Genomic DNA, 20826 nt, shown 5'->3' with positions numbered 1-20826 from the left:
ACACACACACACACAACACGCACACGCCGCTTTAAATATACGATTTATATATATATATTATGTAGTGTTTTTCCTTATTATTTCTCCACTGCATTCCCTCCCACCGAGGTCTCTGTCACACGCACACGGCTCTCTCTGTCTCTCCGTCGGCTCCTCTCGTTCGTACACACTACACGGTACACGCCACAATCATTTTATTCGTATTCCTTGCGATGTCTCATCCCGTGTTGCGCGCTAACGTATCGCGTCGTAACGTACCGTTTGCCGATCTGCTCGTCGTCGCTGTTGCCGTCGAAGACACCGCCGCCGAAAGATTGTGAAAAACAATACCATGGAATGGTAGTGAGGAACGCCACTGTTACGGACCGCCGCCGCCGCCATCGCCTCCGCCACCGCCGCCACCACCACCAACGCGGCGACGACAATGGACAACAGTGCGACCCAGGTACATAGAAATTTTTTTATCCATTCAAGCGTAAGTCATTTTTCCGTACGTTCTGTGTAAATCGCTTTGGCGGACATTTTCCCCCCCACGAGGGTGTTCGCGTGTCCGGCTGGAACACGTGGTGTCCCGTGACGTTGGCGTATTCGGCTGCTGCTACACTGCTGCCGTCGCCACTGGACCCGACGGGCACGCAAAACACGCGTGTTCCGTGCACTTTTCCCAGTGGTGCTGCCGTGTCGCCATCGTCGGTGCTCCGGTAGCTGTGGCGAAAGCCAAAGTTATCAGTTTCGTCCCGGACAATGTTCTAGAACATATGGTCACCGGCGGGTTAAAGGTGATCATTTCATGTGCACTCTAGGTGGCCGACCAGTGCCTTTCATGTTATCTTTCCGAATTTTCTTTTATTTTTTGAGGTTATGTATGCAGCGCTTATAGTTATGCAGAAGTAAGCTTCGGTATGGAGAGCTCTCCTTAAAATTGCCGACGTCAATAGCGGTCAATGGTCAATCCACCGGATTTCCGGCACACGATTGAAACTTTCCCCATTAATCTTCCAACCTAATGGAACGTTTGTTTCTTTGCATCAGGCTTTTTATCGCTCGGTAGATAGTCGCCCGTGTGAGAAATTGACGTTTACACGGTTTGTCAATATCCTCGACTTATTTTCTTCGTTTTCGTTCAACATTTGATATAACTTATGAAATTCAATTATAAACTCGACACACCATTTATTGGCGTTTGGCCATCGAACCACATACCAATGACTATTGTTAAGAGTCATTAAAGTTAATTTTAACTATAGGTATCTTATACCTAACATGCCTAAATAATAATGCGATCTATGATTAAATATTCTACTGTATTTTTTATCATTGCCCGTTTGCTACACAGTCCACGTCATATTAATTTAAATATAATATTCAATTTTCGAATATTCAGTAGGTACCTATGTTTTTAAGGTTATGTTTCTTTTATTAGTATATTTTTAAAACATTCTTGAAATTCTTATGATCTCGGTGGTATACTTGCAATTAGCTATTAGTATGTAGGTAATAACTACAAAGTTTAATCGATTTAGTTGATTATTTATAATTTTTCTTACTCAATACTAAGTGACCTATAAGTTTATGAGTAGAGTATGTAGATAGCTTGATGACAAGCTGTGCGCGTGTGCCTATAAAACATTCATCCACATTTGAGTCAGCATTTAGTAATTTTAATTAACTACAAGCGTTACAAAAGTGGTAAATTAAGCTTTATTATTTCTTAGGTATCGTTTTGATACTTGAGAAAGATAGAAGATTTTCCGACAGTTGACCTTCACTTAATGTGTTTGGGTCAGAATAGCGAAAATTACATATACCAATGTTATTAATTCTCATAACTGTATCTAATCTATCTAATTTTGTTAAAAAAATTAATAAACAGTATTATAACAATTAGGTATAATAGCATACATTTTATTTTTTTAATTCATCTTAAATCGGCAACTACGACCATAAGCATTTGTCGAGTGGGCTTTTGGTTGGTTCAGAACATATGTAATTGTGACGAGAATTTGTTACAAAACCCTGGTGGTCACCCATTAGAGAACTAGTAACACCAGCTGATACTTTTAATCAGAACCCATTTTGTGACTGAGGACAACCACCATGCCACAACACCAGTCCACAAGTATACATTTATAATTGTTTCTAAATGTTTTTTTTTTTTATAAATGAAATTATATAGCATATCTCCTTATGCCTACATTGGTACTTTGCCTATAACTAGTTAGTAGTTTATTTACCTATAATAATAATTAGGTAGTAAACCATTTTAGTTTATATTGTAATGTATAGGTACATTAATAATAATTACATGGCACCTGAGAACAAATGTTATAACTTTATAAGCAAAGAGAAATGATTTAGTTAGGTTCCTATGAAACAAATAAAACAAACTGTTACAAATAAATGTTAAAAATTATAACAATTATTAAACTCAAGTTGTTAATACTTAATACCAAGCTTTACAGTTATAGAACCATTGGTCATCAATATGAACCTAAATAAAAAGTTAGTTAAGTATTTAAATAAATAAGTTGTTGAAGTTGTTTTATTAACAAATTAACTTGATTTATGTATATATAGAAATAGAAAACTTTTATTCATTATTGCCATACAAGATTTTGAAAAAGTTCTAAATGGTTATTAATAAGCAAAAGAAATATCAGGTATTGCTAATTGTTAAATTTTCTATAGTCTATACTCTACTCCTCAATATAGTTCATTTTCATGAAATATTCATGTATAAATATTAAATATCATTCATGTTAATATGTTAATTTTAACTTAATGATGACAATTTCCTTTTATAAATACATAAATTAAAACTATACCTACATTCATTTTTTCAAAATATTTTACATATAATTAATTACAGAAACTTATTATTGAACAATGGTATATTTTGTTATATGACTTAATTTACTCTTTAAATACTTATGTACTTTTTTAAATTTTAGGTAGGTACTTTATGAAAGATAGGTACTTCATATTTCTTATATATAAGTTAAATCCATGTTTGAGTCAGCTATTTGTAATTACAATTTAACTATTTAGCGTTACAAATGTGGTATAAAAATGATATCCAGCTATTTATTGTCGTTTTGACAATTTGATAATGGAATAATTTTCTGACAGTAGATATTTCATTTGTTATGAATTATGATGTATCAGAATAAAGAAAATAACAGTTTACATATCTAGGGATAGGCCATACTTGAGCTTCAAGACCTTGTTTCAAATTTATCCATAGCAAATTTAATAAAAAATACTCAGTAACGTAAATTACAAAAAGGAAAAAAATATTAACAATGTTGTCTATCTAATCCTGAGAGTCAAACTCCATCATGAGTAGCCAGTATTGATGCTCTAAGTGTGTAAAATTAACTAGTTTAAATTATAAAAGCCTGTTAAATATTATACAGTCAACTTGTGATTGTGTGTGACTGTTGTCAGTCAATTTACCAACAATTTCTGAATACATATTTACATGAGTCACGCAATTTTCTTGAAAACTATTAATTACTTTAAAAAAAAAAAAAAGTTATTTCAATATCAATAGGTGTATAGGTATATTACGAGGTATATTATTAACATTTTTAAATACTTTACATTCAAAATTTAAAAACTAATTTTGTCAGTCTTAAGTAGAGTTCAGTTTAAAAAATTTGGTGTAGTTGTTAAGAGTGTGCTACACCTACATGTGTTTTCCCTGTTTTATAAACACATAACATAGCAAATTGTACATTCTGTAGATCCCGTTTATCTATGTTCGTTTATAAATTGACCTCTTATAAAATTTAAAGATAAGATTATTATCTAATGAACCTCATCGGCTTTTTTTAGATTTTAACTTGAAAGCAAGTTATGAGTATTTTAAAATGCACAAACAATTTACAATTTTAAATTCTCATAACTTGCTTAAGAATTAAAATATTAAAAAAAATCTCTACAAGGTTCACTAGATGATAATTTTACCTTAAAATTTTATAAGAGGTCAATTTATTCAAAGTTTTAAACTAACAAAGCAAAACATGATCTACTGAGCGTACAATTTTCTATGTTATGCATTTGTAGCCCTTTGTACAACATCCTCTTAAGTTAACTTCACAAATTAAAATATATTTTCAGAAGTTTTATCCACAAGTTCGTTACATTTATGTCTGCAGAAGATAGGACTATTTAGTAGAAATTAACTAAGATTTGCCCCTTAATAACAATTCAGTACTGATTCTTATTCTCTTTATCTAGGAGTTTGAATTCCTCGATTTCACCGACATCAATGACATGGAACGTGGCCGATTGCTGCACATGCTGTATTCTGCACGGAACGAGTCATGGGTGTCTGGAGAAGATGGATTCAAACATCCTGATTTTCCATGGACTTTTCGCGGTACTCAACCTCAGGCACTTCCTCCACCCGGTTTAATAAATGAAGTTGGTAACATCACACATATTTCTGATTGGAATACAGCAGCAGATGAATATGGTATGTAATCTAACTTTTTTTCTTCTTTTTAATTTTACTAATTTAAAATACAGTACTTAAAAACGCGTAGTAATAGATTGTGGTTATCCAACAGTTAATGGTGATGCAGAACCTGAGAACCCTGTGATGATAAATGGTGGAAATTTTGTTCCTGGTCCTCCACCAGTTTATCAAATGGTGCCAAATCCTCCAGTGTATATGGGTAACGTACCTCCACCAGTGCATGGATATGTCCCATCTCAAATGTCGCCATATCAACAACCAATGTATCCTGGACCAGAACCCCCTATGGACCCCAATCTTAGGCGCCCAAACATTTCCAGGAATCCAAAAGGGATTCCTCCTCCGCCAAATGTGAAGCGGAATAATGATATAGCTTATCGACATCCAGATAATATGGAAATGGCCAATTATCAATCACCACCAACATATATTGCTGTCCCTCCTCCACATTATTATTATTCACCTCAAAATAGTCCATTATACTTGCCTCCTCATCATCCAACATATCCCATGTACACTCATCCACATCCTACTTTATACAATCCATACCAACCACCTGGTCCTCCTATGTACCATTCACCACCAGCTGGTCAAGTACCTCAACAACCTCTTTTAGTTGAATCATGCAAACCTAATGTTAATCCAATTCCGCCGGTGCATAATATTTATCCTCAAGTACCAGAAAATGTTAATGAGACTCCAGTGGAACCAGAAATAATGTCAATACCACAGGATAAAGAAGTAGAGTTACAAGTACAACCACAATGTGAAGTTATTGATATTATACCAGCAGTAACAAGAGATGAGCGATTAGTTATTGCGAGTGAAATGCCTATTGTTGTAGAAACAATTCCATTGGTTGAGTCTTGTGAACAAATCAAAGAACCACTACCTAATAAAACAAAAAAAAAGAAAGAACCTGCCCCTAATATCCCTTCAAATGTGGTACAAGAAATCCAAAAGCCCCAGAAGGAAGAACCTAAAACCGAAGATGTAACTCCTGTTGTAGAATTTAAAGAAGAAACTCCTTTAAATCAAGAACAGGCTTCTTCATCTTCTATTCCTCCCGTAGTTATACCTGAAGTTAAAGACACTGAACCTGTTAAACCTGTTTTCAAAACATGGGCAGGACTATTTACTGGATGTGCTAGTACAAGTAATGATAAAGTTTTCACACTACATGGTAGTAGTCAACCAACTACCAACGCCAATACAGAATCTATAATTATGCCATCAAGAATTTTACCTGATAATACAATTCGGACATCGGTATTTGTAACCAATAATAACCAAAAACAAACATTACCAGTTAAACCTAGACCACCAAGCAGCAACTCTATATCTAGTGTTGATGATAATACATTACATTTACAAAGATTAGGTGGTAAGTTACATTGTTATTATTTAAACTGTTGTATATAGACTATTGCAATTACTATTTTTTGTTTAGAATTTCTTTCGGTTTATAATTTGGACCATAAGACTGCTCATCTACAGCCTCGGGGTTTGACCAATCGCAACACTCGTTGTTATATAAATGCCACATTGCAGGCTTTGTTAACATGTCCTCCTTTTTTCAACCTCATGAGAAGTGTACAATTTAAACTCAAAAATAGAAACAATCGAGGATCCCAAAAATCCCAAACCCCAATTCTAGAAAGCATGTATGTTATATCTACTACATTAAATGCTTATCAAAATCAAAAATAATATTTTGATTTTGAATGATAGGGTTCAATTCATTGGAGAATTTCAACAATTAAGCATTAAAAATGGTAGAACTACTCAACAGCAACGTCAAGCTACGTCTGTGGCTACTCAAGAAACGCCTGATACTGGTCCAGCATTTGAACCGAGTTATGTTTATAAAATACTACCAGCTTTTGAAGAAGGCCGCCAAGAAGATGCTGAAGAGTTTATGAGTTATCTTCTTAATGGAATTAACGATGAAATGATTGAAGTAAGTAAGGTTGAAGATTCTTGCTACCATGCATTTGCTAATTAACATACTATTTCCAGCTAATTAAAATGAGCAAATCTAACATAAGCAATGGTGAAACTCAAGCTGAAGTAGATGCTATCGATAATAACAATGAATGGAAGGTTAGTACTTGTCATTTTTCTTATAAATAATGTTAGTGTAAGTTTGCAAATTTGTATTTAAATAATATTATATTTTAGGAAGTTAACGGTAAACATAAAATGGTGACCAGAAGAACAGTTATGGAAAAAACTCCATTATCTGAGATATTCCGTGGGCAGCTACGTACTCGCACAGTGAAAAATGGTGAAAATGAACCGACTGAAAATATTGAACCTTTCTTCACACTTAAGCTAGACATTGAGGTACATCATTTTGTGAAACAAATAAATGATTATATCAATCATTTTTTATGCATAATGTATATTAATTAAATATTAATTTTAGAAAGCAAAATCTGTTCGGGAAGCTTTGGACATGCTAGTCAATAAAGACACACTTGAAGGATTAACTTGTCCGAAAACCAACCGTGAGCTAGATGCGTACCAACAAGTTACTATTGATGAACTACCTTATGTCTTACTATTGCATCTTAAATGTTTTGAATACAAGCAACAAAAACTAACTAAAATTGTAAAAAACGTTGAGTTCTCTGTTGATCTTAAAATTGAACCTAGTAAGTGCTCATTATATTACCTTAAACACAAATTCCATATTTCTGTTTTCTTCAAATCTATTTGTGCTTCATAAGATTTGTTTTTGAAATTTGGGTACATAAATTTGACTCTTAAGAGTAGCATTTGGGTAAATTTATATTCAAAAGCTTAGTGTAGTGTCATACAAAAAATGTTAGTTTCATAATTATTATTACATTAAGTATGACTGTCCCTGTCCACTTTTAGTCTACTTATAGTTTAATATTGATACTTAACTAGTGCACTAAAGTGGAAAATCAATACAATTTTCTGACAGTTGGCCTATACTAATCAACAATATTATATGGTCAGAATAACGAAAATTACATCTTTCAGTATGCGTGTGTATATTGTACATCAATACAAAACATTAACATTTGAACTAATCAATTTATTGTATTTAACAAAAATAAATTTCATTATGTAGTGTTTTTATAATATTATTATAATTCATTATTAAAACAGAAGAAGTCGCTTATTAGTAACACGGATAGTTAACACAATCAGATTATTGAAATAGCATATTGGTTATTTGAACCAATAATTGCCAATTTTGACTTCAAAATCCAGTTATTTGGCGTTAACTAATGTACCTACTGTAATTACAATGTACATTATCTTATGTTGTACGATCAATACTGATTTCCACTTATCACTTTATTTCGTTAAGACACATGGAGAGCAGGGTGAGACCGATTTTAGTGCAACACAAGTGTGGTTTTAAACTGCACCAGTATGAATAAAAAAAAAACGATATTGATAAATAAATATTTTACATAACTTAAAAAAAAAAGGTTAGGTTACTTATTGGTTACTTTACTTTTTTTTCATGATAAATAAACCACACACTTCACCTTGGTCCAAAAGTGTTCCTAATAAGCTTCTACTGTACATAAAACACTATTTGATTTTACAACATGTAATAGTCATAAATTGATTATTTAGCATTGTACATTAACAAAGCAAAAATATTCATTGTTTGTTAAATATAATTTAATAGATTTAATCTTTATTTCAAGTATAATATATTATATACCAATTACTAATAGTATTGATAATGTTGATGTTTCATTATATTATTTTAGCAACCTTTTTTTTTTTTGCAGGGCTCATATCAAAAAATTCCAAGATAAACATGAAGACTAGGCAGTATAAGCTCTTTGCAGGTAAACACATTTTTGACGTTTTATGCATAGCCAATTAAAACCCTGTTTTAATTAAGCTGGCTTATATAATTAATTATATATTCTTCTATGGGTGTGCTAAGAACGGGCATATTATCTTCGGTTTGTGTATATGGAATTTTTCTAAAGGAATAGCTGAAACAGTACATACGCTAGTTCTTATATTTCATTTCCAGCCAATTATATTTTCACCCCGTTTTATTTAAGCCGGCTCATATAATTACATATTGTTGTATGGGTGTGCTAAGGACGGGTATATTATCTTCAGCTTGTGTGTATAGAATTTTTCTACCTATGAATTTTTCTAAAGAAATAGCTGAAACAGTAACAAATGCTAGTTTTTATATTTGATTCCCAGCCAATTATATTTTCACCCCGTTTTATTTAAGCCGGCTCATATAACTACATATTGTTGTATGGGTGTGCTAAGGATGGGTATATTATCTTCGGTTTGTGTGTATGGAATTTTTCTACCTATGAATTTTTCTAAAGAAATAGCTGAAACAGTAACAAATGCTAGTTTTTATATTTGATTCCCAGCCAATTATATTTTCACCCCGTTTTATTTAAGCCGGCTCATATAATTACATATTGTTGTATGGGTGTGCTAAGGATGGGTATATTATCTTCGGTTTGTGTGTATGGAATTTTTCTACCTATGAATTTTTCTAAAGAAATAGCTGAAACAGTAACAAATGCTAGTTTTATATTTGATTCCCAGCCAATTATATTTTCACCCCGTTTTAATTAAGCCGGCTCATATAATTACATATTGTTGTATGGGTGTGCTAAGGATGGGTATATTATCTTCGGTTTGTGTGTATGGAATTTTTCTACCTATGAATTTTTCTAAAGAAATAGCTGAAACAGTAACAAATGCTAGTTTTTATATTTGATTCCCAGCCAATTATATTTTCACCCCGTTTTAATTAAGCCGGCTCATATAATTACATATTGTTGTATGGGTGTGCTAAGGATGGGTATATTATCTTCGGTTTGTGTGTATGGAATTTTTCTACCTATGAATTTTTCTAAAGAAATAGCTGAAACAGTACTTATGCAAGTTTTTATATTTCATTTCCTGCCAAATTATATTTTCACCATGTTGCATTTAAGCCCATATGACTATTTTGTTTTATGGATCGGCATATCATTTGGTTTTATACATGGAATTTTCTGTATAACTAATAAATCGTAACCAGTATTTTTTAACTGTTGCCATAATTCCTGACTGCAATTTTTCCCATTTTATTTAGTGTTTGTAAAATTGTATTCTTTAAATGAGTGTATTAAGATTACCTGATAAAATATTTCAAGTTTATGTGTTTTAGAATTAATTTTATTCATACATAATTCTAAATAAATATGGTTTATGCTTAAATATTATATTAAAACAGACTAGTATAATTTAGCATATCCAAGATATACTTACGATATTTTTTGTTTCTATTTCAAGTTGTTTATCATGATGGTAAAGAGGCAAACAAAGGTCATTACTTTGCCGATGTATTCTATGTGGCGCTCGGTAGATGGTTACGGTTTGATGACGCATCTGTACGTTTTGTCACCGACAAAGAAGTATGTCAGCCAAAACCCCCATGTATGCCGTATTTGCTGTACTACAGAAGAAATGACACAATTGCTGCACTCTCTGCGTTTGATAATAAAGGCAGATAGTTTGTTATTTTTACAGACATTTTGCTACGCCTGGGCCACATGTATGAATTTGCATGTATATTTTTTTAAATACATATTTTTTTTTATTACTATTATTTATGTTAGTTTATTATTTTTTAGATGTATAGTTATCAAAATGAAAACCCCTTAGTGAGATACATAATATTTCTTATGGATAGATATTTATACTTAGTTGGCCTTCATAGACATTGGGGGGTTTTTTCTTTTTTCTCTATGTTGAAGCATATTAACACAGGGTTACTTAAAACAAAATATTCTTATTATTATTATTTATTAAAATAAAAATAATAATAATAGTTGTATTGTCTGCCGACAATTTTGTTAGTTTTTCTCTTAAAAAATACTGTCATTTTTTTTTTTAAGGCGTATTAAAGCGTGACAACATGTTAATGGTTAAGTGAAGTATAGTTTGTTTTTGCCTATTTGTGCAAGGCGTTTGTAACATATTATAAATATAAATGATACGAGACTAAAATTACTATTTTTTATTAACTCAATTATTTGTTAATATAAATACATTTTTTAATTACATATATTTTTTTTTTGTAAAGTATTAAATTACCTATGTTTGTACATAAAAATTAATTGTAATGTAAAGTATCTTAGAGATTATTGAGTCATGGTTGATTTTTTAATAATTAAAGAGAAATTAATTTGTATAATGATAATAACTAAGTGAATACTGAAACTCAATGGAAATGTTGAATATATTTTTCAAAAATCATTGGCCTATTTTATACACAACATATATTATAAACAATAATATATGTGTGTGTATATATTTATGTATCATTTATTTTAATTGTTTGAATCATATTATGCTTCTAAAACCATTTAAAATAGTTAAAATAATTGTTTTATTTGCATTTTACTATTGTGTAATTTATATATTATTATTTTTTCGGAAACATGTTTTGAATATACAAAAATAGGATTGTAATAATAATCTACTCATGTAAACGTCATTTATAATTTTTTAATGGGTTTAATTTATGTTTGTTTTTTTTATTATTATTATATTATTATTTGTGGAGTATTACACACTCAACGGTCATCTGTATAATATAAGTGTCTTATAACAAATGTAAACTGGGACTATTGAGGGGAAATAAGAACTAACCAAACATGTCTCATTAAATTATATAATTTATACTTTATTTAGTCACGACTGCAACTTTTATAACAAATTGTGAGCATAATATTAAATATATGCTTTATAAATTATCATGTTAACATTTCAACTGTTTTGATGATTTTTATTGCAAATCCTACTTTTTCCTTCAAATTATTTATTATAATATTATATTTAAAACCAGTATCATAAAATGTGTTATAATTTTATTATTCAACATTGATACTTTTTTTTTTTATCTATACATATAATTGCACAAATATATTGAATACATTTTAATGGTTACCACATGCAATCAGTTTTAGGAGAACGCAATAGGTTAAAAATGAGTGTATTTGTCTGAAAATAAACCGAATTATTAAGCTAATGAGGGTTAAAAAATGGAATTGTACTTGTATCCAATAATTATAGTTCTTTTTTTAACCTATCAATATATAATACTTGCAGCAAATAAATTTAAGTAAAATGGTTTTCCCGTATTGTAAAATAATATTAAGTAAAGGTTACTACCCCTATAAGCTATTTTCATAGGTATAAAAACTTATGTGAAATCTTTTATTAAAATTTTAATCGTAGCTATGAAAAGAAAATCTTAAATGAATTTCTAACTGAAAAATAATAAAAAATTTCTCATAGTTATAAATAGCTCAAAAAGAGTCAAAATCATTTAACATTTTACCATGTAATGAAAATTTTAATTTCAACATTTGGTAAAAATTGATAGATGAAAATTCGTTAATTTACTGATGAAAATTTAAAATTCAATGTTGTACACATTTTAAATTAAAACGCTCTTAAAAAATATCTGTAATTTCTCAGTAAACATTTTTTTTTTTGTTAAGGCAGTACCAATTATGATGAGTCTTCTATCAAAATTTATAATGTTAGCTATGAAAGGAAAAACTAAATTTCTAACTGAAAATTTTTTTGAAATTTTGATGAATTTTAAATTCTAATATTTGATATACCTATAATCATTACAAACAATAATTTGTGTTTCTGCTAAAAACGAAGAAATAAAAATAAACCTTATGTAAAGCTGAAAAAAATTTCTCATACGATTTTTAAATTGTTGGTGTTTTTGAACTGGAGGTGCTAAATTAAAGGTTAACCCCCCTAGTTGCGCCTATGCCACTGTTGGCTTAATCCACATCGCAAGGTAGAACATGTGAACGCCAGTCGATTACAACAATATTGTAATTTACTTTTACATAGTTTGGTACAGCGAAAACTGCACTACTCTTGTAAAACATTTTTCGTTATTAATTATGCATCGATAAAACAAATTTTAATATAAATAAATAAATATCGAATTGAACGTTGAATAGGTTTTAATTTTGTCGCACATTTTCGGCTGACTATATTATAATAGCGGAGAATTTTAGTGTATTTCGGCCTCTGCAAGACGAGCAGGCTGCTGGCGCCGAAGGATTTATATATTTGTCACATAGCAATATAGCATTATAAGTCCAAGAGGAGTAAAAATACAATAGTTTTAAATTATTAGGATGATATCCCCCCAATCCTTACTTATTTAAAATTCATTACTGTCCTAATAACTATTACTATTATTATTGTATTTATCATATTTTTATACTCCTACCACTCACTATTCCAGCTATTGGACCAATTTATTCAACCTGTTTTAAATGTCTTGAAACTCGTTCATAAACATTTTTTTTTTTTTACATTTTTTTAAGTGTTAATTTTGTGTGTGTGACACCGGCCGGCGATCGTGAGTGATATGTGTTTGGTGTGGTCGTGTGGAGATCATAGACCTATATAAGAATCTTTTATAGGTCTATGGTGGAGATGAAAATAATGGTGAGAGGACGACAACATTAAATAAATACATTTTACAAAATACTTAATACAATAAAATCATCTTACTTGGTTTAGGCATATATAATTTAACTTGGGTACTTGTGCGCCAACCAAGACTTATATCAAAATAATTCCCTATCGTCACTTAATTTTTTTTTCTATAATAAGCTTGTCGGGTGATAAAACATTGTAGGTGCATAAAAATATTTCAGTCTTCATTCTTCAGATATGGGGTCTGAGAGATATAATCCTTCGTTAATAATTGTATCAATTGTTGATGTGCGTGTGTCTACGAATCTAAAAGGTGTAATTGTTTCATGTCGAAAATAAAAAGAACTTATACTTGACAAAAGAAAAGAAAGTTAAAAAAGTTAAAAAGAAATAGGAAAACTTTTAGAAAATAAAAATTATAACAGTTATCGGAAAAATATAAATATTATTAAAGAAAGTGAAAAAGCTGATGTACTATATTATACAAATTTATTTTGAACAAAATTAAAACGGAAATAACATTAATAAGAAAATTAATTGCTTGGCAGCATACTATTGAGCCAGCATTATTATCTATTGTTTATTATAATAATAAATACGAATAACTTATAAGTGTACGTTTGTTTATATTGTGTTTGTGGCCAACACGGCAACACACGATACAAAAAATTAACACCAAGCTTAGGTATAGATCTCCACAAATGCTGCCCCTATTTACGTCCATAGTACATGAAGTATTAAAAAAAAACCAAAACTACTTAAAAAGAAATTAACAGTAATCTAAGTCTTCTTATTTATAGCTATTCTAAATTCTAATTCTAGTTCAAATCAGTTTATAATCAAAAAGTACCTACCTATTCAATTGAATAAAAATAATTGTAATGGCATTATTGATTATAGGGTATAAGAGAGTATAGTTGAGACAGGAGAGGTGGACCACGTCTGAACTAGCAGTAATTTAAATGAATACAATTTACTGGCCGAACAATTGTGTAGTAGTAGTCACAATTTAGTATTTGCCTACTGTTAATGTTTCACAAAAGTAAATATAGGTAGTACATAAGTCATAAATATACATTTGAAATTATTGTTATTATATATACAGTGTTAAGGGGAAATTATACAGGACATCTTTATAATTTCTGCACCCCTAAACATATTGGTCTAGTTAGTGGTTGCGTCTATGGTGTTGAGATAGGTATGGTATCTATAAATTTAGATAGGTATGCGCCTGAACCACAACAAAAAGATATTATCACTGATAATTATAATTTTTTGATTTTCCACTGAAATATGATGTAGTTATTTATGCTATCAAAATGGAAATAATAATAATACTAAAAATCCTATACTATTATATTATGCTGGTTAGTGATTACTGGTCATAGGCGTAAATATCCCATTTTTTTGAGGGATAACGATGACTAAATAATTAATACCTACATAATATGTAGATGGACAGCTTAGGTACCTATCTACCTAAATATATTACCTATTAGCTACTATACGAAGGCCCAAAACTAGCCCATACTCGGCCCACTAATGACAGGGGGGGCAAATGCCCGGCTGCATACTAGTTGCGTCCCAAAGATATCAACGAAAAAAGGTCTAATCCGAATTGCGGCCCGAGTTTATTTTGGGTACATACGAGTTGCGGCCCGGCTTTTCTACAGTGCTCATCCTAATATTTTTGTATTCATCGATGTTCTGAAAAATGTACAGAAGGATACCTATATAAAATTAAGAAGCACTCACTTATAAATACTCGCAGAACAAATAGGTATAATAGAAAAAGAAACATTTATTAGAAATGCTATGAAACGGTTAGAAGAAAACCAAATTGACAAATTTGAATTTATACAAATACTATTATCAAGGGCGTCCGCAGGAATTTGTCAAGGGGAGGGCAAAATATTTTCCTTTTTACATTTTTTTTTCACTATCCTATTAGTTATAAAGTATTTTTGTGACATATTTCTTTCACATAGACAAGGAATGTAAAAATATTTATGAATTATACGTACCTACATAGTTTGTTCAAACTTAATCTTGCAGCATTCATTTTAATTAAGTGTTATGTAATTTTATATTATCAATTACATTATTTTTTAATAGAAAAATGTTACCGTTGGTTTTATAATTTTAGGTTATTTATAAAATTAAATATTTCTAGCTTATTCAGTCATTGATACCACAAACTTGAAAAGTTGTAGCTATTGTAGGTATGCCATCCATGAACATTTAATTTTTTTATCATTAAAGTAAAAACTTGGTTAACACTGCAGTATTGCACTTGGTCCCACCACTAGGTACATCTCATAATCTATAAAAGCAACGTTCTAGGTGCGTCGTCCTGGCACCCGCAAATCGTCAAAACCCTCCCTAACATATCTCATTTTTTTGTACCCGATTTGTACCCATTTGAACCCTCCATAAAAAAATTTGTACCCCTCTCCCTTTTACGCAAAATCAAATCTCCCTTCCGGGTGCTGTAACGACGTCGTCCTGGCACCCGGAACCACCAGAAGTCAACCGATCGATTTCGGACCTATCTCATTTTTTTGTACCCGATTTGTACCCATTTGAACCCTCCATAAAAAAATTTGTACCCCTCTCCCTTTTACGAAAAATCAAATCTCCCGTCCGGGTGCTGTAAAACGGTCATACTGGCACAATAAAGACTATTGGATGCGCAGTGCTTGGTGTTTTTAAAAATCTTTGTCTTTCGGTTTACCTAAATGTTCCTCCTTACACATGGATGGTAGTAGCTAGGTAATTACATTATATTACCATTGTATACGAGTATATAAGTATGTATATTGTTATTTGACAAAATCACTTTGTTGTATTTTACTGAAAGAAATGTTTAATTCTTAAGTTTAAAACAATATCACGTTTTGCTACAGCAATAATGGCTTAAAAAATAAATTACAATTTTTTAGTGATACCTATAAGTTATTTGGATCTATATAACTATTCTTAAAAACCTCTACTTAGTATTCTCTATTCTTAACGAATATTAATTAAAAATGTATATAATATATATTATTTTCATCATGGCAAAACGAGTGAATAACATAGTGTTTTTTTAAATCGCTGTAAAAACATAACTGATTATATTTACTGATATATATATTAACTGATATATTTTAAAAATATATTTTATATAGCAGTTTTGGTGGCGATAAGAATAACTGATAACTGATAAGGTGACACAAAAAAATTTTTACGATGTGTTGAAAAAACCGAATTTATGGTAACGGTAAGTAAAATTAAAAAAATACGGCCATCTCAGGGAGATTACCAGAATAAGTATTTTTTTTTACGAAAAATTATTGTATTGTAAGGACCAACATTTATAAAATCTTTTGCAATAAACTGGACCAATAATTTATTTATCACAAATAATTTAAATGATTTTAACTTAAAAAATAAAACATTTTAAAATTTAAACTATTCAAGTAATAGTTTTAGATGCACTTCTTAATGATGTATTTAACACTAAAATCTGTGGTCAATATTTCTAAGTTTCAGGTTTAGAATAAATAATATATTGTTAATAATAACATGTATGAATTATTTCTTTACAAATCTAAATTAGGTTAGAACAAGTGTAAAAGAACAATATTTAATTTACAATATACTAAAACTACCTAACATTATTATACAATTTTAATTTTTAATATTTGTTACAATCAAAACTTAATATCATGTACGGGGTACTAGGTTCGGAAAAAATACAATGTATCAAATGTGATAATGTACTGAAAATTCAAAATTGTAATATAATGATTATAAAATGATAAAGAAATTTACTTTATCATAGATTTTAACTTATGGATTAAATGTATAATATACTAAAATATCTACATTTTACATTCTACATTTTATAAATTTCCAAAATAATAAGAACCCGGTTGTTTATTTGATATCTTGAACTATAAAAATAAATTATATAAAAAAAACAGTTTGTAATAAAAAAACCTAACCAAATAGAATATAAATTTCTTTTTAAATTATTTTAATATGATATTATGTAAAACATAATTTTCAATTTGACTTGGGCTACTTATCAATAGGATAGGTTTTAGATTCTGAGTGAAACGATGAATTTATTGATTTTACAATGATGTGTTGTTTTTTTATTGTTTTTTTGTGTCTGTTATGTCATCACCTTTTAGGTCAGTAAAAGTGCTTGGATTTTCTTCAACAGTATCTTTACCAGACTTTATTATGTCACTAATCAGAGAGTACATTAATCTATGATGGACTAAGGCGCGTACACTCCCGCTGACAGTTACGGACGGGTATTTCCTATTTCCACGGCATTGCGTACCTATATTTTCATATTTATTTTGTCCTTTTTAATTATTAAAACAATGTTATTAGTTTTTACTTTTATTATTTTGTACCTGGTTTTGACTTTTGTTTTAATGTCCATCTTTAATTTTCAATTTACAAATTTAAGACTTTAAAAATACGCCCACGAAAATTATACGCCCGGGGATAAATCCCTGACTTCCCCCCCCCCCCTAGATCCGGCCCTTGTGAGTAGTATACATTTGTATGTTCACAGTACGTTTTTTTTAAAAAAAAATTTTTATAAAATTTTTTAAAAAATACTTATTCTGGTAATCTCCCTGAGATGGCCGTATTTTTTTAATTTTACTTACCGTTACCATAAATTCGGTTTTTTCAACACATCGTAAAAATTTTTTTGTGTCACCTTATCAGTTATCAGTTATTCTTATCGCCACCAAAACTGCTATATAAAATATATTTTTAAAATATATCAGTTAATATATATATCAGTAAATATAATCAGTTATGTTTTTACAGCGATTTAAAAAAACACTATGTTATTCACTCGTTTTGCCATGATGAAAATAATATATATTATATACATTTTTAATTAATATTCGTTAAGAATAGAGAATACTAAGTAGAGGTTTTTAAGAATAGTTATATAGATCCAAATAACTTATAGGTATCACTAAAAAATTGTAATTTATTTTTTAAGCCATTATTGCTGTAGCAAAACGTGATATTGTTTTAAACTTAAGAATTAAACATTTCTTTCAGTAAAATACAACAAAGTGATTTTGTCAAATAACAATATACATACTTATATACTCGTATACAATGGTAATATAATGTAATTACCTAGCTACTACCATCCATGTGTAAGGAGGAACATTTAGGTAAACCGAAAAACAAAGATTTTTAAAAACACCAAGCACTGCGCATCCAATAGTCTTTATTGTGCCAGTATGACCGTTTTACAGCACCCGGACGGGAGATTTGATTTTTCGTAAAAGGGAGAGGGGTACAAATTTTTTTATGGAGGGTTCAAATGGGTACAAATCGGGAACAAAAAAATGAGATAGGTCCGAAATCGATCGGTTGACTTCTGGTGGTTCCGGGTGCCAGGACGACGTCGTTACAGCACCCGGACGGGAGATTTGATTTTTCGTAAAAGGGAGAGGGGTACAAATTTTTTTATGGAGGGTTCAAATGGGTACAAATCGGGTACAAAAAAATGAGATAGGTCCGAAATCGATCGGTTGACTTCTGGTGGTTCCGGGTGCCAGGACGACGTCGTTACAGCACCCGGACGGGAGATTTGATTTTTCGTAAAAGGGAGAGGGGTACAAATTTTTTTATGGAGGGTTCAAATGGGTACAAATCGGGTACAAAAAAATGAGATAGGTCCGAAATCGATCGGTTGACTTCTGGTGGTTCCGGGTGCCAGGACGACGTCGTTACAGCACCCGGACGGGAGATTTGATTTTTCGTAAAAGGGAGAGGGGTACAAATTTTTTTATGGAGGGTTCAAATGGGTACAAATCGGGTACAAAAAAATGAGATAGGTCCGAAATCGATCGGTTGACTTCTGGTGGTTCCGGGTGCCAGGACGACGTCGTTACAGCACCCGGAAGGGAGATTTGATTTTGCGTAAAAGGGAGAGGGGTACAAATTTTTTATGGAGGGTTCAAATGGGTACAAATCGCTTACAAAAAAATGAGATATGTTAGGGAGGGTTTTGAAGATTTACGGGTGCCAGGACGACGCACCTCAACGTTCTTAGTTCTAACTCTGAATCGAGTGTAATAAAAATCACTCTGAAAAAAAAAAAATGATTTTATTTTTAATTTAAAAAAAGTTTATTTTGCGATATTTTATATTACATATGATGTAATGATTGAGGTTGGGATTATAATGCACTTAGCATTGTTTTCAAAATCTACGCGATACTCGTTGTATAACATATCTACATTGAATTTGTTGATGATTTTAAATTTAAGGTCATTATTTGCATTTAAAGATTTTTAGAGCATTTTGAAGTTTTTTCTAAATTTTTAAATTTGCACATGTTTTTATATGATTTTTATAGTAAATATAAGATCTAAAGTCTTTGCAGAAAAAAATAGTTAATTTTCAGTTAAAATAAGTAGTCTAAATGATGAGTTCTGTCTGTTAAACTTTTCTGCAATCATTTAAAAGTTTAAAATGTATACTAGAATTTATATCTTTAGTATTAAAAAATAATAATTTAGCGCACTATAATTAGAATTGTTATGGCAATTTTTAGTTTTTTTAAAACATTAAAATCATCAATAATAATATATGATAACCAATCCAGAAAAAGCCAAGCGAGGGGCATCTGCCCCTACTTGCCCCCCCCTGCGGACACCCTTGACTATCATACAAGTTTTTACCAGTGCCATAATACCTAAGAATTATACTAACATTATACTAAAGTATATTAACATTTTTAACTTCAATAAATATCATATATGTTTTTACCAGTGCCAAAATGTTTAAAACAAAACATCATTTTTAACCTACCTGCAATATCTACTGATGCTACAGACAGTCCTAAGTCTGTATAAAAGTGTGAAGGAAAATGAAGCTTTTTAAATTTAAATTTACATATTTAAATTAATTTAATTTTAAATTTCGGGCAGCAATTCGTATGTAACCCAAAAAAACTCGGGCCGTAATTCGGAAGAAATTTTTACCGCGGGATGCAATTAGTAGCCACCCAAATGCCCTATCCCCCCCCAAATGACCCCACTGCTTGAAACGCAGTTTTTAAATTGTCCGATTGAGCTCCTCTACTTAATAATTCGATCACTGGCTAACACTACGAACGCTATTTTATAAAAACAAGGCCTATTGCAGGGAATCCACCCCCACAATACGGTATACCAATTAATGTCACAGGTATTTTAAAGGTGAATTAACGGTAACCATAAACAGATGTTTGATTAAATACTGCTATTAACACAGAATTTATTCTGTGCTATTACTGCTATTAAGTTTTCTTGGAAATAATATAAGTAACCAGGTAGATACCTCTACCTGTAATTTTATTTATACTATTTTTTCATTGTTTGCATCTACCTTCAATATGTTTAACCGGGTTTTAAACGGCTAGGATAATTTAAATTTACCCCCCCCCCCCCCTAATTACGCCTATGGATATAGGCTATAATCAGTATAATCTATTATACTAATTAGGTATTTAGGTTATTTTATACTTACTGTAGAGTGTAGGTATTATTTATTTATTAATTATATGATTAGGATATCGAAAATACGAGACATAAATGATGGGGGTCAACTAACCAGTACCGATTTAAATAATTATAATTTTTAATATTTACTATAATTTAAATTATTCACCTTTTTAATGAAATTCAAATATACTTATATCAAATTAAAAAATTGTATTTATTCATAGTATTCTGTATTATAAACATTAAATTACAATGTATAAACCAAGTTATTACAAACTTGAGAGAGTTTAGAAATTAACAAGTACTAGTCAGGAC

The 20826-nt window shown here is 30.5% G+C and overlaps 1 protein-coding gene across 3 annotated transcripts; it reads left to right on the top strand.

Moving 5' to 3' along the window:
- Positions 1-21: 21 nt before the first annotated feature.
- LOC132949595 (ubiquitin carboxyl-terminal hydrolase 10) lies at positions 22-11276 on the top strand. 3 transcript variants are annotated; one of them, XM_061020576.1, is made up of 11 exons: positions 22-445; positions 4243-4480; positions 4557-5867; positions 5934-6147; positions 6215-6443; positions 6503-6586; positions 6665-6829; positions 6912-7140; positions 8266-8325; positions 9800-10061; positions 10141-11276. In XM_061020576.1, exons 1-10 carry the CDS (start codon positions 425-427, stop codon positions 10018-10020), a joined length of 2772 nt encoding a protein of 923 aa, XP_060876559.1. In that variant the 5' UTR covers positions 22-424; the 3' UTR covers positions 10021-10061; positions 10141-11276. The 3 variants fall into 3 exon arrangements, with proteins under 3 accessions (XP_060876559.1, XP_060876560.1, XP_060876558.1); XM_061020577.1 differs by having other exon boundaries at positions 4575-5867; positions 9800-11276; XM_061020575.1 differs by having other exon boundaries at positions 9800-11276.
- Positions 11277-20826: the final 9550 nt, after the last annotated feature.

The sequence above is a fragment of the Metopolophium dirhodum genome, chromosome 7, assembly GCF_019925205.1.
Source record: "Metopolophium dirhodum isolate CAU chromosome 7, ASM1992520v1, whole genome shotgun sequence".
Taxonomy (NCBI): Eukaryota; Metazoa; Arthropoda; class Insecta; order Hemiptera; family Aphididae; genus Metopolophium; species Metopolophium dirhodum.
Note: the sequence above shows the minus strand (reverse complement) of the source record. Positions and strands in the feature narration are given on the sequence as shown.

Bases quoted from the DNA above. Each gene is read 5' to 3' on its own strand.
- LOC132949595 (XM_061020576.1), top strand. From the start codon at position 425: ATGGACAACAGTGCGACCCAG. The intron at 446-4,242 runs GTACATAGAAAT...CTCTTTATCTAG, and splicing joins TGGACAACAGTGCGACCCAG to GAGTTTGAATTCCTCGATTT. The intron at 8,326-9,799 runs GTAAACACATTT...TTCTATTTCAAG, and splicing joins GCAGTATAAGCTCTTTGCAG to TTGTTTATCATGATGGTAAA.